The 20254-nt window shown below is 37.2% G+C and overlaps 1 protein-coding gene across 2 annotated transcripts in view; it reads left to right on the top strand.

The window, feature by feature from the left end:
• The window catches only part of TTPA (alpha tocopherol transfer protein), a 48245-nt gene extending 42247 nt beyond the window's left edge, over positions 1-5998 (top strand). For both annotated transcript variants that reach the window (XM_069100017.1, XM_069100015.1), the window contains exon 5: positions 64-5998. In XM_069100017.1, coding sequence (XP_068956118.1) covers positions 64-237 — 174 coding nt within the window. In that variant the 3' untranslated portion in view covers positions 238-5998. The remainder of the gene's footprint in view (positions 1-63) is intronic.
• Positions 5999-20254: the final 14256 nt, after the last annotated feature.

The raw sequence follows: 20254 nt of genomic DNA, 5'->3' as shown, positions 1-20254 counted from the left end.
TGTACTTTTTGTATGTTGAAAAATGGGGGAAAAGACACTTTCTAAAACTGCTGTTTCTTTCAGATTCATATGCATGGAAGCAATTATAAAGAAAACTTATCCCAGCATTTCCCAGACATTCTACCTCTAGAGTATGGTGGGGAAACATGTTCCATGGAGGACCTTTGTGAAGAGTGGAAAGATTTTATAATGAAGTCTGAAGATTATCTTCATAGCATTTCTCAGGATGTTCAGTAACATTTTATCATAAGATGAACCATAAAATAGGCTTTATTAATTCAAGTCTTGGGGAAATATTTCTCCATGGTAACTACATGGAATAATAACCTCTACCAAATGTAGTATTTGAAAATGTGAACTTCGGAATGTGAAAGTACTTTATTGAGGACAAGTATGGATATTGTCTATTTTTTAATTTTTTTAATTGAATTTTCCACGAATTTTTAGAAAATTACATAGGTGTTAGACCTCAAAAAGTATTAAGGGAGATTTGCATCTTGATCTTGAACAGTCAGATATGCCAAGGCTGATCTCCATTTCAGATAAATTGCATGTCTTTGGAATATACTCCAAAGAAATACTCCTGTAGTTACTGAAACAACATAACGTCAATTCCCAATTCAATGGATCTATAGATAGAGTGGTTTATCAGAAGAAAGAGTAACACAAACTTACCTGTGACAAATGCAGTTCAAACATTTTGGTTATGGAAACAAGTGAGTTTGGAATCTGACTTGTGAAATATGAAGTTATTTCCTCAGGCCAGAAAGACAGGGAGAGAAAAGGAGGAATTCATCTCAGGGAAATGGCATTTCAGCTGCTTTGCACAATGAAACACTTTTGCTGAAGCATGACAGAATATCATATACTATGTGCATTATATATCAACCTGTGTGAAACTACTCACATCACTATTGACCAAAAAAGTGTGTGTGTGTGTGTGTGTGTGTGTGTGTGTGTGTTTCCCTAATTACATAATAACCAGACGCTTAATTTTGACTTCTGGATGAGCCAATTTTTTTAGTTACCACATAGACACAAGAATTTGGAAATAGTGTCCACTTGTCTTACAGAAGCACAATATTAATTGAATAATAAGAAACCTAAAATTAAAGAATAGAGGAAATTTCACATTATTTTAATACAATTGGAAAGCAGTTTGGTATAGTTGTAAAAAAAACATTTCATTTGGAATCAAAAGATATAAATTCAAATCTGGACGCTTACTAACTGTGTGACTATGGGCCTTTTCCTTATTTGTAAAATGAGCAGTTTAGACCACAATTCTTTTTTTTGGGGGGGGGGGAAGGGAGAAAGCAGGGCAATTGGGATTAAGTGACCTACCCAAGATCATATGGCTAGTAAGTGTTAAATATCTGAGGTTGGATTTGAACTCAGGTTTTCCTAACTCCAGGACCAGTGCTCTATTTACTGCGCCACCTAGCCACCCCTAGACCACAATTCTGAAACCTTTTTTAAAATTTTTACTGTAAATCCTATGATCTTAGAAATGTCATTTAACTAGAATTTTCGGTGTTAGGGTATTTTTTTTTAGTAGTAGCAGTTGTATAATTAGATTAGGAAGCCTTAGAAATGTTAATCAGGGTTCTGAAAAATAATTTCAAGTAATTAAAATGTACTATTTCCACTATTCTTAGTGTGCAGTAAAACATCAAAAGCTCAGCTCTCATATTTAATATAGATTTCAATTTATAATATAAGGTTCTACATTTACTATTTTGCCACTTTTTATTTGCATCTTTAATTTCTAATAAGAAAAGGATTTTGGAGCTGTCCTTTCTTATAGAATACTCATGGTGTAATGTGATCTTTGTTGAATGGATATATGAAGAGGTTTTTTTTCCCCCCAGTATAAGAAAAATAGTCTGATTAAGTGACTGATATTATCAATGTCATGTAATTAGTTATTTTTATGATCTGTATACATTATCTTTTTCAAGTATACAGATCTCTTTTTAATATTTAAAAAAAGTATCATGGTATTCATTAATTGAAAAAAATTGCCATGAATTCAGTCTATGGGATATCATCAGTCACCATTGGAAAACTCCTTGTATGAGAACTCCCTCTACCAGTATATTTAACAATTTGTGTTCATTAATCACAACAGTATCTACATGCATGTTTTTCAAAATTCTATGCAAAGATTTATTTATCTATACAAGGCATATTGAATTTGTAGATTCACATGTGGATTCACAGACCCCTTACAAAATCACTGGTTCAATGCCTCACAGATTTGGAACCATTGTTCTGTTGTTGTTTAGTCATTCAGTTATGTCTGACTCTTTGTGACACCATGGACCATAGTACAACAAGCCTTTCTTTTTATTTTTTTTTTTAAGCAATCACGGTTAAGCAACTTGCTGAAGGTTACACAGCCAGTTATTTCTGGGTGTGGTGCTAAGTATCTGAGCCCAGATTTGATCCCCATGTCATCCCGACATTGGGGTCGGTGCTCTTACTTGCTGAGCCACCTGTCTGCCCCTAAGCAATTGGGGTTAAGTAACTTTCTCAAGGTTACACGGCCAGGTGTTTCTGGGTGGGTGCTAAGTGTCTGAGCCCGGATTCGATCCCCAGGTCATCCTGACACTGGAGCCAGTGCTCTTACTTGCTGTGCTACCTGGCCGCCCCACAACAAGTCTTTCTAACCTCCACTCTCTCCTGAAGTCAGTCCAAGCTCATGTTTGTGCTTCCGTGACTTATCTATCTCATTCTCTTCTGTCCCCTTCTCCTTTTGTCTTCAATTTTTCCCAACATCAGAGTCTTTTCCAATGAGTACAGCCTTCTCATTATGTGGCCAAAGTATTTAAGTTTCAACTTTAGTACTTATCCTTCAGTAATTAAAAAAAATTAATTTCTTTAAGTATTGACTGATTTGATCTCTCTACTTTCCAAAGAACTCTCAAAAGTCTTTTCCAGCACCACAATTGAAAAGTTTCAATTCTGTAGCACTCAGCTTTCCTTATGGTTCAGCTCTCACAGATAGACATTGCTACTAGAAAAACTGTAGTACTGACTATACAAACTTTGTCAGCAAGGTGGTATCTCTGCTTTTTAGTATGGTGAGCAGATTTGCCATAGCTGCCCTTCCAAGGAGCAAGCATCTTTTAATTTCATGGCTGCAATCACTGTCTGCAGTGATCTTTGAGTCCAAAAATATAAAATCTGACACTTATTGCCATTTTTTATCTATTTGCCAAAAAGTGACAGGACCAGTTACCATGATCTTAGGTTTTTTTTTTAAATGTTAAGCTTCTAGCTAGTTTTGACACTCTCCTCTTTCACCCTCACAAGAGGCTTCTTAATTATTCTTGATTTTCTGTCATCAGACTAGTATTGTCTGCATTTCTGAGATTGTTGGTATTTCTCCTGGCAACCTTAATTCTGGCTTTTGATTCATCCAGCCTGTTATTTTGCATGATTTACTCTGCATATAAATTAAATAAGGTATATGTAGCCTTATTGTTCCCAATCTTAAACCAGTCAATGTTTCCATGTTCAGTTTTAACTGTTGCTTCTTGACCCTCATTCAGGTTCCTCAGGACACAGGTTAGATGATCTGGTACTCCCATCTCTTTGAGGACTTGCCACATTTTGTTGTGATCCAGACAAAGGCTTTAGTGTAGTCAGTGAAGCAGAAGTAGATGTTTTTCTGGAATTCCCTTGCTTTCTCCATCATCCAGTGAATATGGACAATTTGGATTCTAATTCTTCTGCCTTTTTGAAAATCAGCCTGTACTCCGATAATTCTTGGTTAACAATTTGCTGAAGTCTAGTTTGCAGAATCTTCATTGCAGGCATGTGAAATGAGAGTAGATATTCAGTAATCTGAACATTCTTTGACACTGTCCTTTTTTAGGATTGGGGCATAAACTGATCTTTTCCAAACTTGGAGTTTTCCAAATTTTTTGGAAAATTGAGTGCAGCACTTTATTTTTATTTATTTTATTTTTTAAAGCAATTGGGGTTAAGTAACTTGCTCAAGGTTACACAGCCAGTTTTGTGTGTGTTGGGGGGGGGGGTTGTATTAAGTATCTGAGGCCAGAACTGATCCCGGGTCCTCGCGATGCACCACCTCGCCACCCCGAGTGCAGCACTTTAATAGCATTATCTTTTAGGATTTTAAATAGTTCAGTCTGGAAATCTATCACCTCCACTAGCCTTATTGTGATTCCTAAGGCCTATTTGACCTCATTGTCCAGTAATGGCTCTAGATTAGTAACCACATCATCATGACTATCAGTGATGTAAAATTTTTCTTGTATAGTTCTTTTGTATATTCTTGCCACCTTTTCGTAATTTCTTCTACTTCTGTTCAGTCCCTACCATTTTTGTCTTTTATCGTGCCCATTTTTGTATAAAATGTTTCTTGCTATCTCTGTTTATTGAAGAGATTTCTTGTCTTTCCCATTCTGTTGTTTCCTTTCATTTCTCTGCATTGCTCCTTTCAGAAAACCTTATCTCTCCTGGCTATTCTCTGAAATTCTGTATTCAGTTGTATATATCTTTCCCCTTCTCCTTTCCTTTTTGTTTTCCATCTTTGCTCAGCTATTTGTAAAGCTTCATCAGACAACCATTTCACTCTTCTTTTTCTCTGGGAAGTTTTTTGTTGTCACCTCCTGTACAATATTGTGAACCTCTGTCCATAGGTCGCCAGGCACTTTATCTACCAGATCTAATCCCTTATCTATTCATCACATCCACATTTTATATTTATGAGGGATGTTATTTAGGTCATACCTATACAGTCTGATGACTTTCCCTATTTTCTTCAATTTAAGTCTAAATTTTGCAATAAGAAGCTTATGTTCTGAGCTACAGTCAGAACCAGGTCTTGTTTTAACTGAATATAGGTATCTTCTCCACCTTTGGTGCAAAATATAGTCAATTTGATTCATTATTGACCATCTGATGATGTCCATGTGTAGAGTCACCTTTTGTGTTGTTGAAAAGAGTATTTTCTATCACCATCAAGTTATCTTGACAGAATTCTATTAGTGTCTTCCCTGCTTCATTTTGTTCTCCAAGGTCAAACTTACCCATTATTTCAATTATTTTTTGATTTCCTTTTTTAGAATTTCATTCCCCTATGATGAATGTGACATCTTTTTTTGGTTTTATTTCTAGAAAATGTTATATAGGTCTTCATAGAATCGAGCAACTCTGGCCTCTTTGGCATCAGTGGTTGGAGCATAGATTTGTATTATTGTGATGTTGAATGGTTTGCCTTGGATTTGAACAGATATCATTTCTATCATTTTTGAGATTATACCCCAGTACTGTTTTTCTTACCCTTTTATTGACTATGAGGGCTACTCTATTTCTTCTAAGGGATTCTTGCCCACATTAGTAAATTGAATGATAACCTGAGTTAAATTCACCCATTCCTATTCATTTAAGTTTGCTGATACCCAAGATATTGATGTTAATCTTTCCATCTCCTATTTGACCACATCCAGCTTACCTTGGTTCATAGACCCTATATTACAGGTACCTATGTTATGTTAATCTTTGAAGCATTGGACTTTCCTTCTGTCACCAGACACAACCACAGTTGAGCTTCAGTTAATGCACAGTATTTGTTTCTCCATGAGTGAAATATTTTAATCCAGTTAATTCTGTAGTGTGCTTAAATAATGATTCTTCAATAGGTAGTTCTTCAGATTAAAGTACACCTATGTAAAGGCCTTTCTTTATGATGGGAAATTGACTCTAAAATTATTGATTACACTAAAGAACACCATAAAGACCACTTTGAAATGAACAGAGAAATTTTAAGGTGGATAGACAGGTTGTAATAGAAACACTGTCTGCTAATCTATTGTTTTTCTATGATTATGCCAGAAGTGCCTTTAAAAGATAAAAAAGATAACCATGTAAGTATTGAATCTAAAGTTATTGAACTTTACAAAACTTAATTTTTTATTTGTTTTAATGATATTGTTCATGGGAAAATAAATATATTTCGTATAAACTATGGTATACTGCATTTTTTCTTTAAATATATGCACACAGCATCTTTTTCAAGAAATATATTTTTACCAATAAAATCAAGAAGTATGACTAAGCAAAAGTGTATTATTCACAGCAAAATTTTAGACCCAAGGTAATCAGTTTCCTCCTGTTACTCCGCAAAACTCCAACCATTTCCCCCTCGTCATTTTGTGTGTATTTAGGGATTACAAGGTATTTTTCATATAAGGCTAACAGAATTGGGGGAGGGGGGAGGGAGGAAATCTAGACATTCAGTTAAGAAAGACAATTAGCAATGGAGAAATGTTCTTTTCCACCACACTCTTAAAATACTGAATTCCAAAGTCTGTTCCCTACTCTCAAATCTTTCCTCATTTTTTTCTGTCACTGCTAATGCCTTGCCAATCCTAAACCTGAATTTCTTTCACCATTCTCCTACTTACATGCTATTGAATTATGCTGATGGAGTCCACTGCAAATTTATGTTATTTAATCTCAACTGGGCCCTCTTGGCAGTAAGATAATCCTTTTACTTTTCCTAATTGATTCTCTGTTGCCCTCTCCACAGTTAGTGACAATTTCAATTTTTTTTCTTCTTTCCTTAAGATTTTTAGATTACTCTTTCCCTCGCCTTCTAAGCAAGACACTTCACCTCATTGTTGATGGACAAAACAGAGGTCATTGTGAATTCCCTCCTCAACCTGACTCTTCAATAAGATTAAGTGTGTGTGTGTGCGTGTGTATATTACATATAAAATGTATGTGTATATACAGATGCACACATATAATATGTTGACACATATATCCAAATACATGAAGTTATTCTTAAAAATTAAGGTATTACATAAAAGCTACTGATTATTATTATTTGTAAAACCCATTTTATTTGTAAAATAGTATTATATGGTATTGTTTGTAAAATGGTATTATATAAAAGCTACTGATTATTATTATTTGTAAAACCCATATCATCTCCCATTTTATCTTCTTTTCTCCAGTCCCTGTTGAAGAGGTAGCTAGCAGGTTTTCATGATATTGCCCTCTCTCATGGTTCTCCTGCCTATCTAACTACTCCTTCTCAGTCCCCTTTTCTATATATCATTCACTATCTATATCTCACCCCTCAACTGTGGGCATGCCCCCAGATTTTCTCTTGGGCTCTCCATTGTTTCTGCATTCCCCCCAACACAAACACACTCCAGATGGCCTCATTAACTCCCATGGGAGCTAATATAATTAATCTCTATACAGGTTATTCCCAGGTCTATGTATCCACCCCTTGTCTAGCTCCCAAGTTTGACATTTTGAACTAGTTGTCTCAAAAGAATTTTGAACTTGTCTTGTACAAAACAGAACTTATTCTCTTTCCTCCTCAAACCAACCCATTTTCCTAATCTAAATAAATCCTAGTACTGAATTATTTTTGATTATTTGATGATCTTATCAATAAATAAAATTTCTGACTACTTTTGATTCTCTTTATAAAAGCAAATGATAATTATACAGGTGTGCTGCCAGAAAATGACTTTAACAAACAATAACCAAAATTGTTTCAGTGTGCCAGAAAACTGGTTGGGTGTTGTCTGCCGTTCTCAAAAAGGACGAAAAGGACATGACCATTTTAGAGTCAAGTTACAGTGTGTCTGACTATGGCTGATCAGACAATATGAGCTCAGAATGCTTTACCAAGGTCAGGTACAAATAGTCCAAACATCTGAGATGGATTCTCTAAATTTGTTCGTCTCAAGTTTCTTTTGAGCTGTTTCAATTCTGCTTTGTTCATAGAGCACAGCACCTTCTCTGATGAGGGTACCATGCTGGCCAATACTAAATCAGTGTCTCCCATATCACATTCCATGACACTCCCATGTCAATTCCAAAGTTCCTTTTTTTTTTTTTAGAGGAAGGTGTTTATTTATACATCCAGCAAGAAAGTGGATGTGGTCCTCACTAGGAACACACCCACCTCCAAATTTCTTAAGAGAGACCTTGAGAGTGTCCTTGTATCTCTTTTTCTGACCACCATGTGAGCATTTGCCCTGTATGAGTTCTTCATAAAATAGTCTTTTTGGCAAGTATATGTTTGGCATTTTAACAATGTGAGCAGAGCATCAGAGTTGCCCTCTCTGCAGTAGAGTTTGAATGCTTGGCAGTTTAGTGTCTTCTATCTTATCCTGCCAGGTGATCTTCAGAATCTTCCTAGGACAATCAAAATGGAAGCAATTCAATTTTCTGGCATGGCACTGATAGACTGTCCAGGTTTCACAGGCGTACAACAATGAGGTCAGCACAACGGCTCTGTAGCCCTTCAGTCTGGTAGTCAGTCTAATACCTCTTCTCCTTCAGACTTTCCTTGGAAGCCTCCCATACACAGAGCTATCACTGTGTACGTCCCTAGAAAGGATACTGCCAAGGTGAGTAAGCTTATCCATAGTATTTGAAACTTCTCCATTTGCTATAAAAAGTGGTTCCCCGAATGGATGGTGTGGTGCTGGCTAATGGAGGACCTGTGTTCTCTTGGTATGAATTGTTAGTCCAAAGTTACCAGTGTGTCAGAAAACTGAAGAAACACCAAAAACATCTCTATTCTCTGTCTTCTTAGCCTTGCACAGGCCTTTCTTCCTGTTTTGTGCATGGTCTTTTACTATACTAAAATCTTAGCATTTAAGGGTTTTAATTTTTTTGTTTTTTACATTATATTCCTTTTAATAGAGGACAGAAAGCTTAAATACCAAGAGGCCAATGTGGTAGGCAAGCTACATTTCAATCAAAAAATGCTCCTCAGTTTCCTTAAATAGACCATTCTGGTCCATTTGACTTAAAGGACTACCCTCTGAGGGATTTTGACCCAGATCTTGAGGCCCATGCTCAAGGCATAATTTCTGGGAATGGACTGGAGTTTTAGTTAAGTAAGTGATATAGTGGAAAGAATGCTAGACCCAGAATCAAGAAGACCTGAGTTCAAATACTTACTAGCTATATGACCCTGCAGAAGTCACTAAAACTGTCTTAACCCTCCATTGGTTCTCTGTAAGAGAGTGATTCTATAGTACCTCCCACATAGGTTTGTTGAATGAGATATATAAAGCACTTTGCAAAAGTTAGTGACTAGGGGCGGCCAGGTAGCACAGCGAGTAAGAGCACCGGCTCCAGTGTTGAGAAGACCTGGAGATCGAATCCCGGGCTCAGACACTTAGCACCCACCCAGAAACACCTGGCCGTGTAACCTTGAGCAAGTTACTTAACCCCAATTGCTTAGGGGCGGCCAGGTGGCTCAGTGAGTAAGAGCACCGGCTCCAGTGTCGGGATGACCTGGATCAAATCCGGGCTCAGATACTTAGCACCACACACCCAGAAATAATAACTGGCTGTGTAACCTTGAGCAAGTTACTTAACCCCAATTGCTTTAAAAAAAAAAAGTTAGTGACTATTATTTAGGTCAGAGTTTCCCCCTAAGAGATATTTTAGCCAGATACCAAAGATGAGTGAATTGCTAACATAATTGCCTTCCACATATCCAGAACTGTCCAATCCTTGTATGAAGACATGGAAATTTAAAACCATGATATTCTCTCTGACTCTCTTTTGCTGTCTCTTATATACATGTATCTATATACACACACATTGTACATACATGTATGTGTATGCATATATGATGTGTATATGCATCAAATATGTGAGATGTTTTATATGCACGTACACACATTTTTTTCTTGACATCATCCAAGGCTTCAACCTAGTTTCAGGAATAAGGAAGAAGAAGTAAGACACATGGTATAACTTCTCCACAAATCTAAGTTGAATTAAAACAGATACTCTGCCTGAAGCTCTTTGGGCTGATGCAGATAGAGGGGCTTTACATAAGTTTCTAGATTTTTAAAGGCACCATGGTGAAATGGAAATTGACTTGAATATTCAAGCCCAAGATAGAGTCTCTATCCTTTCTCACAGTTGAGAGACTCTGGGCAGGTCACTTCTGTTAGCTTCTGTTTCCTCATCTGTAAACTGTTAGAGGTGGGGATATTATGAGAAAATCAGACTTAAAAATAAATGTATTATTATCTTTGGCCAGCTTCTAAAATAAACTCTGAAAGGACAGCTGGGTTCATATTTCAGCAGTATTCTCACCTCCACCTCAAAGAATCCCATATTTCTTTCAAAATCTAGATCAGATATTTCCTTCTGCACAAGGCCTTCCTGGTTCCCTTCATTATTAGTACCTTTCCCACAACTCCCTCCCACATAATTTGTTATTTGCTTAATATATAGCTTTTGTACTTATATGTCTCTGTAATGTCTCCCTTGATAGAATGCAAGTTCCATGAGGACTTAATACTGGGATATGAACCCAGCTCTTCTTTCAGAGTCTATTTTAGAAGCAGGACAAAAATAATAACACATTTATTTTGGTTTAAGTCTGATTTCCTCACAGTTATCTCCCCCCCCCAACCTGTTATTAGTATTCATTTTATAGATGAGGAAACTGAATGAACTTTATTTTTGTAACCTCAAAACATAGCACATACCTAGAACATAGATTAGAAGAGATTTAGTGGAGAAACCAATTAAAATAATAGCTTCAGGAAAAGTAGCAAGTTATAAATCAACAAAAATCAGAATTTAAAGTTTGAAAAGATCAAATAAAGAGGAATTCAATTAAAAATGTGTACAAAATGGATAAAATACCTGGGATTTAACAATACATATATAAACATATAAGTACAACATACTCTTTACAGAATTAAAGACATAAATGTTTAGGGAGAGATTAATTTTTCATTGCTGGGCTGTGCCAAGACAATAAAAGCAGTGACACTAACTAAAAGAGTTTACAGATTTAATGTTATTCTAATAAACTTCCAAGAGATTATATTAACAGACAAAATAATAGCAGAATTAATGTGAAGTGGAAAAGGGTCTAGATTTTCAAGGAAAATAATTAGGAAGTAGAAACAGGAATGAAATGGAGATAACTATGTTATAAGGCATAATATTATAATCTTCAAAACCATTAAGAAATACAGGTTTAAGAAAATAGAAAAGTATAGCATCAGAACAATTAGATAAACAAGATCCAGAAAAAATGGACCCCGGTAGTTCTGTGTTTGACAAATCCAACATCATGTACTTCAGTAAGTACTCTCTTTTCCACAACAATTTCTGGGAAAAACAGAATGCAGTTTAGTAAAAAATAGATATAGGTCATCATATATCACATATCACAATAAATTCCAAATACAACAGAACAAAGTATCTTTCAGAAGAGATGAGCATAAAAATGAAATAATTACAAAATTTAAAACAAGAAAAAATTTTAGCATGAACAAAATCAGTGTAGCTAGAAAAATCTTACCACAGAGAATATACATATATGCATGTATGTATATATATATATATATATGTAAAGTCTTATTCACAAGATACATAGAGAATACAAACATATAAAAGCAAGAACCATTCTCTAGTGGATAACGTGATCAAAGGACATAAACAGTTTTTAAAATAATTCCAACTACTGACATCCATTTACAAGATTCCTCTAAAAACATAAAGAGAAAGATAAACTAAATAGTTGAGTATTTATCTGTATCTATCTTCAAAACATCGCAGATAATAAGAGGGAAATAGCCAATATTGGGAGAGTCTGTGAGAAGACAGGTATCTTCCGGTGGAGCTACTAATAGGTTCAACCATTTTTTTCAACCATTATTGAAAACTATTTGGAATTATGTAAGAAATGTCACTCAACTGTTCATATCCTTTGATATAGTCATCCCACCTTTGGGCATTTGGACTAAGAATGTCAAAGATAGAGAGAAAAGGACATATATGCCAAAATATGTATAGCATCACTATTTGTGGTAGAAAAAAAAGGGACCCAAGTGGGTATCTATTGATTGAGGAGTGGCTGAACAATGTGGAATGCAAATGTATGATACTATTATATTTCTTGCCAGTGTAAAAAAAATGAGGGATTCAGAAGAACTTTTATGAATTGGCACACGGTGAAGTTGCTAGAATCAGGAGAATAATTTACACAACTATAATAATGTAATGACACTCAAGGAAAACAATAAAGGGTAGATGAATTCTGATTCACTTCCCAATTCTAGAGAATAAATGGTGAAATAGAATTCCTTCCTCTCAGATACTTGGGGAACTGTGGTTAAGGAATGACATGGTATTATTATGATCAGGGAATGACTGGTGTAGAAAAAAGGTAATATAATTGAAAAATAATTGAATAACAGTAACTTAAGGGGGATAACACTGACAATCGGGGTATCCCAAAAAGCCTCATGTAAGTTGCAGCTCAGCAGAGCCTGGATGGATGCTGGGAATGCTAAGATTCAGAAGCCAGGAAAGGGCATTAGAGGGATAGGGGGTTGGTCTGTACAAAGAGCAGGAGATGTAATGCAGAGCCCAAAAAGGAGCAAGTATTCCTGTTTGATTGGAATATAGAGGCTATTTAATAATAAGAAATTTAACATGTGGAATAAATCTTCAGGTTATGAAGAGTTTTAAATGCCATAAAGAAGATGGAATATTTTTCTCTGGAGGAAACAAGGAATTGCTGAAACTTCAAGAATAGGATAAAAGTGTTCTTTAGAAAGATTAATTTGGCAATTGTGTGGAGGATGGATTTGATCAAGGACAGACAGGAAGTCAGTCCAGTTAGGAAGTTGTTGCAATCGTATGCAATAGCAATAGCATGTCAATGTATACTCTGTATTTGCTTTCCTAATTAAAGTTGGATGTTAAAGTTATTTAGTTGAATAGGCCTTCAGCTTCACTTACATTTGTAGCTATTAGTTTTCCACTCTTGTAAAGTGGCTAGTCAGGTGTCATGCAGCTGAGGCCCAAGAGCTAGCAATCCTCACCAATCCTTTATCTACCCTCATGATTTGCCCTGGGTTCTTTGTTCTGGGATTGCCAGTCTCCTCAATAGGGAAACTAGGGACCCAGTGTTTCAATTTCAAGAATGAAGGACAAATAACGATAATACATCACAGTTAAATGTCTGGAAAGCATGACCAGGTGGACCTTGTGCCGATACCATCATCCTATCCTCTATCTGTTCCCACACCACCACCCTTCATACACACAAAGACACACCTTCTCTGAAATTTCATATAACTTCCTTACATCCTGCAACCACCTCAGGAGGCACGCCCCATGAGTGGAAACTGATGTCAGCTAACTCAGGAGTGTTGATAGGACTGTAACATGGATTTATACACTCCCATATATAAGCATTGCAAAAAGTAGGAAATTCTTCTCCTTTCTATTACACCACTCTTTGTCCATTCAGCTCCTTGAAAATAATTTTTTGTTTTAATCATCCAGGATTTGCCTTCCCACCCTTCCACCCCAAGACTCTCTCCCAAAATTGAGAACACAAGAAAAGTAAAATCCATTATAAACATGTCATCAATCAAAAACAAATTTCTACTTTGGCTGTGTCAAAAAAAAAATTTGTTTCATTCTACATTATGAGTTCTTCACCTCTATCAGGAGATGGATGGCATGTTTTATCATTAGTCCTCTGAAATCCTGATTGGTGATCATTACTCTGACAATAATGTGACATAATCATATTCCATCACATCTAAATACCATAACTTGTTTATCTATTCCCCAATTTATGGGCATCTTCTCAGATTGTGATTCTTTGCTACCTCGAAAAGAACTATACTTATTTATGCATACCCTTAGAGTTTGTTTTGCTTAAGACTAATCCCTCCTTTAATCTTCCCTTCCTCTAATTTTCCCTACCCACTTTCCTTCCAATTTCCTTATTGAGTAAAGTGTATTTCTGTACCCAATTTTGTATATGTGTGTGTGTGTTCTTCCATCTTTTGATCTGTTTAGATAAGAGTGAGTCTCAAGGGTCACCCTCTTACCCCTACTCCTTTCATCATTTGGTGTAATTTTCCCTAACCTACATTTTCCTTCCCCCATGCCCACTCCACTGTGTTCCTCTTCCCTTCTCTTACCATTCTTTGCCCAAGATCAAGATATAATATAACCATTACTAGGCCTTGTCTTAACTGGGATCCCTGTGTGAACCCTGTTATGAAAGAATTCAGAAGGGACACATATATCATCTCCCTATATCTGAAGGTAAACAGTTTATCCTTTTCTAGTCCTTTATCATTGTTTATTCAATGATGCTCTTCACTCCTGCCTTTGAACTTCAAAATTTCTCCATAGCTCTGGTCTTTTCATCAAGAATATTTGGAAGATCTCATTCTCAGAAAAAGGTCTGTTTTTATCCCTATAGCATTTAAACTCTGTTCTGTTGGGTGAGTTATGCATAAGTACATATTCTTAGCCTTTCAGAAGGAACAGAAGACATCAATAGAAACTTTTTAAAAAGATGTTTAATATCTACAATTCAACAATTGTTTATTATACACTAGACACTCTGCTAGGAACTGGGGATGCAATGGAAAAATGAAAAAGTATCTGACCTTAAAGATCTTACCTTTGTGTGGATGTCATGAATCCCTTTGGCAGTCTGACAAAGCCTGACATTCATCTCTCCTCTCTCCTCTCTCCTTTCCTTCCTCCCTCCCTCCCTTCCTTCCTTCCTTCCTTCCTTCCTTCCTAACTTCCTAACTTTCTTCTCTCCCTATCTTACCCAGACTGAAAGGGCAGCAACTATTAACCATCCAACTCTCCCACTGATTAACACAGAAGTTCCAACCTGCTCTGTTTCCAATGTGAGTTAATTCTTAGTAAGTTCTCAAGAAGGCTGAGTTACTTAGGAAATCTGGTGCCTCCTCACACCATCCCTCTTGTTGATTCTACTTCTATTACAACATTTCTTGTATATGCATTCCTTCCTTCACTCACATGGCCACCACTGTATTTCAAGTTTTCATCACCTCTTGCCTAAATGATTACAATAGTTTGTTTTAATTGCCAATAAAATAGTCAATAAACATTTATTCATTGCTTACTATAGGCTGTGCTAAGAACTAGAGAGGGTGATTTGGAGTGGTGAGAGATTCAAGGCAGGCTGACCCCACTACCTAGCTAAAATAATCCAGATATGAGGTGAAGAGGGCCTATACAGGTGATAGTGTCAGAGTTGAAAAGTTTCTCCTCTCAAGGTCAATCCAGTTAAAGAAAGCATTTCCTGAAAGGACTGAAATAATATAACCTAACAAAATCCTTTATAAAAGGTCATGAAGATCAAGTACTAGAAAATTATGAAGATCAACATTTTAATACTTTTTTCTCTGAACCCTTCAGCATCTCTGCTGTTGCCCTAAGTAAGAAAGATGAAGCTAGATACTATGATATAGCTATATATTCATATACATATTTATACATAATATATATATATGTATACACACATATCTATTGATCATAGAAAGGTATCTCAAATTATGAGTATGGATGAGGTGGAAGGAAATGTTTTTTTTTTTTTAAAGCAATCGGGGTTAAGTAACATGCTCAAGGTTACATGGCCAGTTATTTCTGGGTGTGGTGCTGAGTATCCAAGCCCGGATTTGATCCAGGTCATCCCGACGCTGGAGCCAGTGCTCTTACTCACTGTGCTACCTGGCTGCCCCAGGAAATGTTTTAAATTATATCTTAGTCTAGACTGGGAAAAAATAAATAAATGAGAAGGAAATAAGAGAAAAAAAAACTATATAGGTTGTTCCATCATATTAAAAATCTAATTTTCAGTTCAAGTGAAAAATATTAAGAAATAATATATTTTCCAGGCTAAAATCCATTCTAGGCTTTCCCTTTATTCAGGTGAGTAGCACAAAAGTTAAATTAATTAAATGAATCTCCCATCTTGTTTAGATCCTTTGAAGTGACTGACTGCCCTGAAACTTACTCAAGGGGAGTGCCCTCTTCTGTTATTCAGAAAGGATTATGACACTGAGCTTAGGGAGGAGGCTTTTTCAGTCTTTGAGAAGAATGATCAGAAAAGAGATAAGGAATATGAAAATGACTCACATTTATTGAGCTCTTTAAGGTTTATGAAGATATAATCATAATAATAGAGTTAGAAGTGCTTTCTGAGGCCATCTAGCCCAATCCCTTTATGAATTCTGTCCATAACTTCTACCAATTGGAAATCAACCAATTTCCAAAGACCTTCAGTGACAATGAAGAAGTCACTGCCTCTCAAGCCCATTCAGCCCTTGGACAGGTCCAATTGTTAGGAAGTTGGCTTTTAAAACCCTTCATACTCGGACTCCAATTTGCCTTTGTTTCTGTTTTTGTTTCTTTGCTTTTGTTTCTGTAACTGTGTTACAGTTGCCTATGTTTATTTCATATTATTCCCTTTTACCCACTTTCATTGTTCATACTTCAGTTTGAAAAGGACTGGTTTTAATTTTTTAAATTGATTTTAAGTGAGTCAGAGTTGCTCAAAGTTGCCGACTTTACTCTCTCTTTCAGAGTTATCAAAGTCCATTGGCAGGAGAAAAGACAAGATGACTGGGGATGGCCCAGGAGGCAGTGCATGACCTTGGCCTCTCTGATGTCTGATAAAGCTCTAAATGCTCTACAGCACCAGCTTCTGCTACCTTCACAGTAATTAGATCAAATTGTTCTCATCTGCACATTCCACTGGGAGAAGTTTGCGAATGCTTGGGGAAGACATTCCCCTAACTCACCAATGGGTTTGAGGCTTATTGGTTACCCTCGACCTGGTTTAACCCGTCTGTTGAGATGGTTTTACCAGGGTGTGGCCACCACTTATGCTACAGCTTCTTGGAGCTTTAGGTGAGAGTTGAATGACAGGTAGATACCAAAGGTGGATAAGCAAGCCCTGGAAAGAGCTCAGCCCTCACACCAAAGGTGCTAGTCCTCCCTGAACACCCATTACCATGTCATACCCTTGCTCAAGAAGCTTGAGGACTCCCTGTTACATTCAGGATAAAATACAAATTCCTGTGTGTGTTTAAAACCCTTTACAATCTGACTCTGACCTAGCATTATAGATGGATTTCATATCGCTCCATTTTATATGCTCTCCATTCCAGTCAAACTGGTCTCCTTATTGTTCATCACACACATCTCTCCTACTTCTTTGCCTTGGCACAAGCTGCCTCCTACCTAATGGCTTGAATTCACTTCCTCATCTCTGCCTCTTGAAATCAATATGGAGCTACGTTTTACATGATTGCACATATATAACCTATATCAAATTGCTTACTACCTTAGGGAGGGAGGAGATGAGGGAGGAAAGGAGAAATTTAGAACTCAAAATATCTTTTAAATGAATGTTAAGATTTGTTTTTATATGTGATTGGAAAAATGAACTATTTAAATGAATATTTCATAAATCTAAAAATAAAATATTTCATAAATAAAATATTTTTTTTAAAGAAATCTGTAACTCGCTTTAAAGATCAGATCAACTGCTACCTTCCATTTTGAAGGCTTTACACATTGCTGTTAGTTCTACTCCCTCCTGACAAAGCCACAGATTCTTTCTAGGAAGGTGACCTGGGCAAGCCACTTGACCTCTACTTTCACCACTCTCCTCCTCAGCAAAATGGGAATAATAACAGCACCTGCCTTCCAGTATTGTGAAAATAAACTGAGAAGATACATGTAAAGTGCTTCTATAGTGCAAATTGGCCTCTTCTCTGCTGTCCAAATCAGAATTCCATCTCCTACCTAATTGTGCCTTTGCTCAGGTTGTCCCCCATGCTGGAAATTACTCTTTTCAAATTTTTATAACAATCTTGGGTCAGCTGGGTTGCACAGTGGATAGTGTGCCAGCCCTGGAGTCAGGAAGACGCGAGTTCAAATGTGACCTCAAACAATTACTAGCTGTGTGACCCTGAGCACTCACCTAACCCTGTTTGCCTTAGTTTTCCTCATCTGTAAAATGAGCTAGAGAAAGAAATGGCATCTTGAGTGTCTTTGCCAAGAAAACCCCAAATGGGGTCATAGAGAGTCAGACTTCACTAAGAAATGATTGAACAGCAACAGTCTCACTCCTCTCCAGGATCAGTTCTTGTCAACCTCCTATGGTTCCCCCATTTGTTAGTGCTGCCTCCCTCTTCCCCCAGTTATCTTGTCTATATTAAGTTGTTTATGTGTTTTATCCTAGACACATCTCTCCTCCCCACCCCATCCCTGAACAAATAGAATGTAAATTTCTTGATGTTGGAGATTGTTTTTTATCTGGTTTTTATATCTGCACTAGCGCAGTACCTTACACAAAGTAGGCTCATAAAAAAATGCTTATGGAGGTGGCTAGGTGGTACAGTGAATAGAGCACTGGCCCTGGAGTCAGGAGGATCTGAGTTCAAATTCGGCCTCAGACACTTAACACAAAACTAGCCATGTGACCTTGGGCAAATCACTTAACCCCAAATGCCCTACCTTCCCCTCTCCAAAAAGCAAAAACAAACAAAAAAAGACCAAACTAACAAAAAAATGCTGATAAGATCACACCACCACCCACTTATTCTTTGGTTCAATGATTCTGGTCTCCTTGCTATTCCTCCAACAAGACACTGACAAGGTGTTTTTACTGGCTGTCCTTATTCCAGGAATGTTTTGTTTCCTCTGACTCCTGGCTTCTCTGATGTCCTTCAAGTCCCAGCTAAAATCCCTCCTACAGGCAGCATTTCACAATATTCCTCTTAATTCTAGTGCCTTGCCTTTCTTGATTATTTCTTGTCCATTCTGTAAATAATCTGTTTGTACATGGTTGTTTGCATATTGTCTCTCCCATTTGATTATGAGTTCTTGAGAGCAGGGACTATCTTTCATGTATTTGTACTCCTGGCACATAGCCCAGCTCCTGGCACACCGGTAGTCACTTAATAAATGCTTGTGCCCTTCCTTTGCCTTTCCTCCCAACCTTCATACCATTGTTCTTAGCACTGTCTTGTCCTCCTCTTTCCCTGCCCACCAGTCTCTGGACACCATTACTGCCTCTTGCCCCAGGTACGAAAATGTCTAGCTGTGACTCTGTAGGTAGGAAAGGAGGAAGGAAAATCTTTAATTTTGTTAAATCTGGCTTTTAACTTCTTCATCTCAGAAAAAATAAATGGAATTCTTGCTATTATTATGAGTCACATGTAATGTAATGCCAAGGAAAGGCAACTTCCCAGGTTCAAAATACCAGCATAGGTGCTCTCTATTTTATTCAGTGACAAACCAAGAACAGAGAAGATCAAAACATGACATCATTCAAAATACAGCATTTACTAAGTGTGATTAAATAATCTCCAAGTACTACCCCACCCCAGGACCTTCCAATCATTCAATCAATTACAAAGTCTCTGTTCTAAATACTTCTCCATCCCTAGGCTATACCTTAATTAAGTCCACCACAAAGCCCCTCTTCTCAAATGGAGATTAGTTTCCAAACATAAGTAAAATACATTCATTTGCTCAACCATAGAACACAAAAAGGTCAAAAGTTCCCCACCCCTGGATCACAATTGAATCTACCCCAGAGTTACATCAAGTTTAAACACAGCACTTAATACCCAAATGGAGGTCTTTTCTTCATCTTGACACGAGGCAAGTTCTCAGCAATCTTAGTTCCTGGGGAGACAAGGCTTAGCAAAGCCACAAGATACATTGCCAGTCCCTTCATGAATTTATCCTCTGTCTGTAGAACAGTCCTAGAACCCCTGAACACATTAGCAAAGCCCTCTCCCAGGATTTCTGTAAACATACAACAAGAAAATCCTTCTTCAGGGCTTCTGAACCAACAGAAAGGCTCCCAGACCCCTGCAACAACAGCACTGTCCTTCACCAGTGGACAGTATTCATTCTGTCTGCCGGACAGTCTCCAGACCCCTGCAACAACAGCACTGTCCTTCACCAGTGGACAGTATTCACTCTCTGTCTGCAGGACAGTCTCAGGCCTTCTTAACCAAATGCCAGGTTCCAGGACTTCTTCAACAGGACAGTCTTTCACCAGTGGACAAATCTGGCAAAATAACATCAAAACAGACAGACAAAGTACCAGCAAAACAGCCATGTCTCCTCAGTCCTTGGCAGCTCAGGGGGCAGGTCTCAAAAGTCCAGGGCAATTCAAAGCGGCCACCAGCAATCTCTTAGTCTCTCTCCACGAGGTGCTGCTTCCAAAAAGAACTTCCCCCTCTCTCTTGTCTCTCCAAATCTACATCACCAGCTCCTCCCAATTCAGGACTTTCTTTTCACATCAACAAGCCCATCCCACAGGTGGGATTAACAAACTCTGGGTTTTAATACAATCAATTTGAAAACCAAGCCAATACAGGGGAATCTT

Source organism: Petaurus breviceps, unplaced genomic scaffold (genome assembly GCF_028583685.1).
Source record: "Petaurus breviceps papuanus isolate PSGF00001 unplaced genomic scaffold, PetGlider_PUasm1.0 38, whole genome shotgun sequence".
NCBI classification, from domain to species: Eukaryota; Metazoa; Chordata; class Mammalia; order Diprotodontia; family Petauridae; genus Petaurus; species Petaurus breviceps.
The sequence above is the reverse complement of the archived record's forward strand: the minus strand, read 5'-3'. Positions and strand labels throughout refer to the sequence as shown.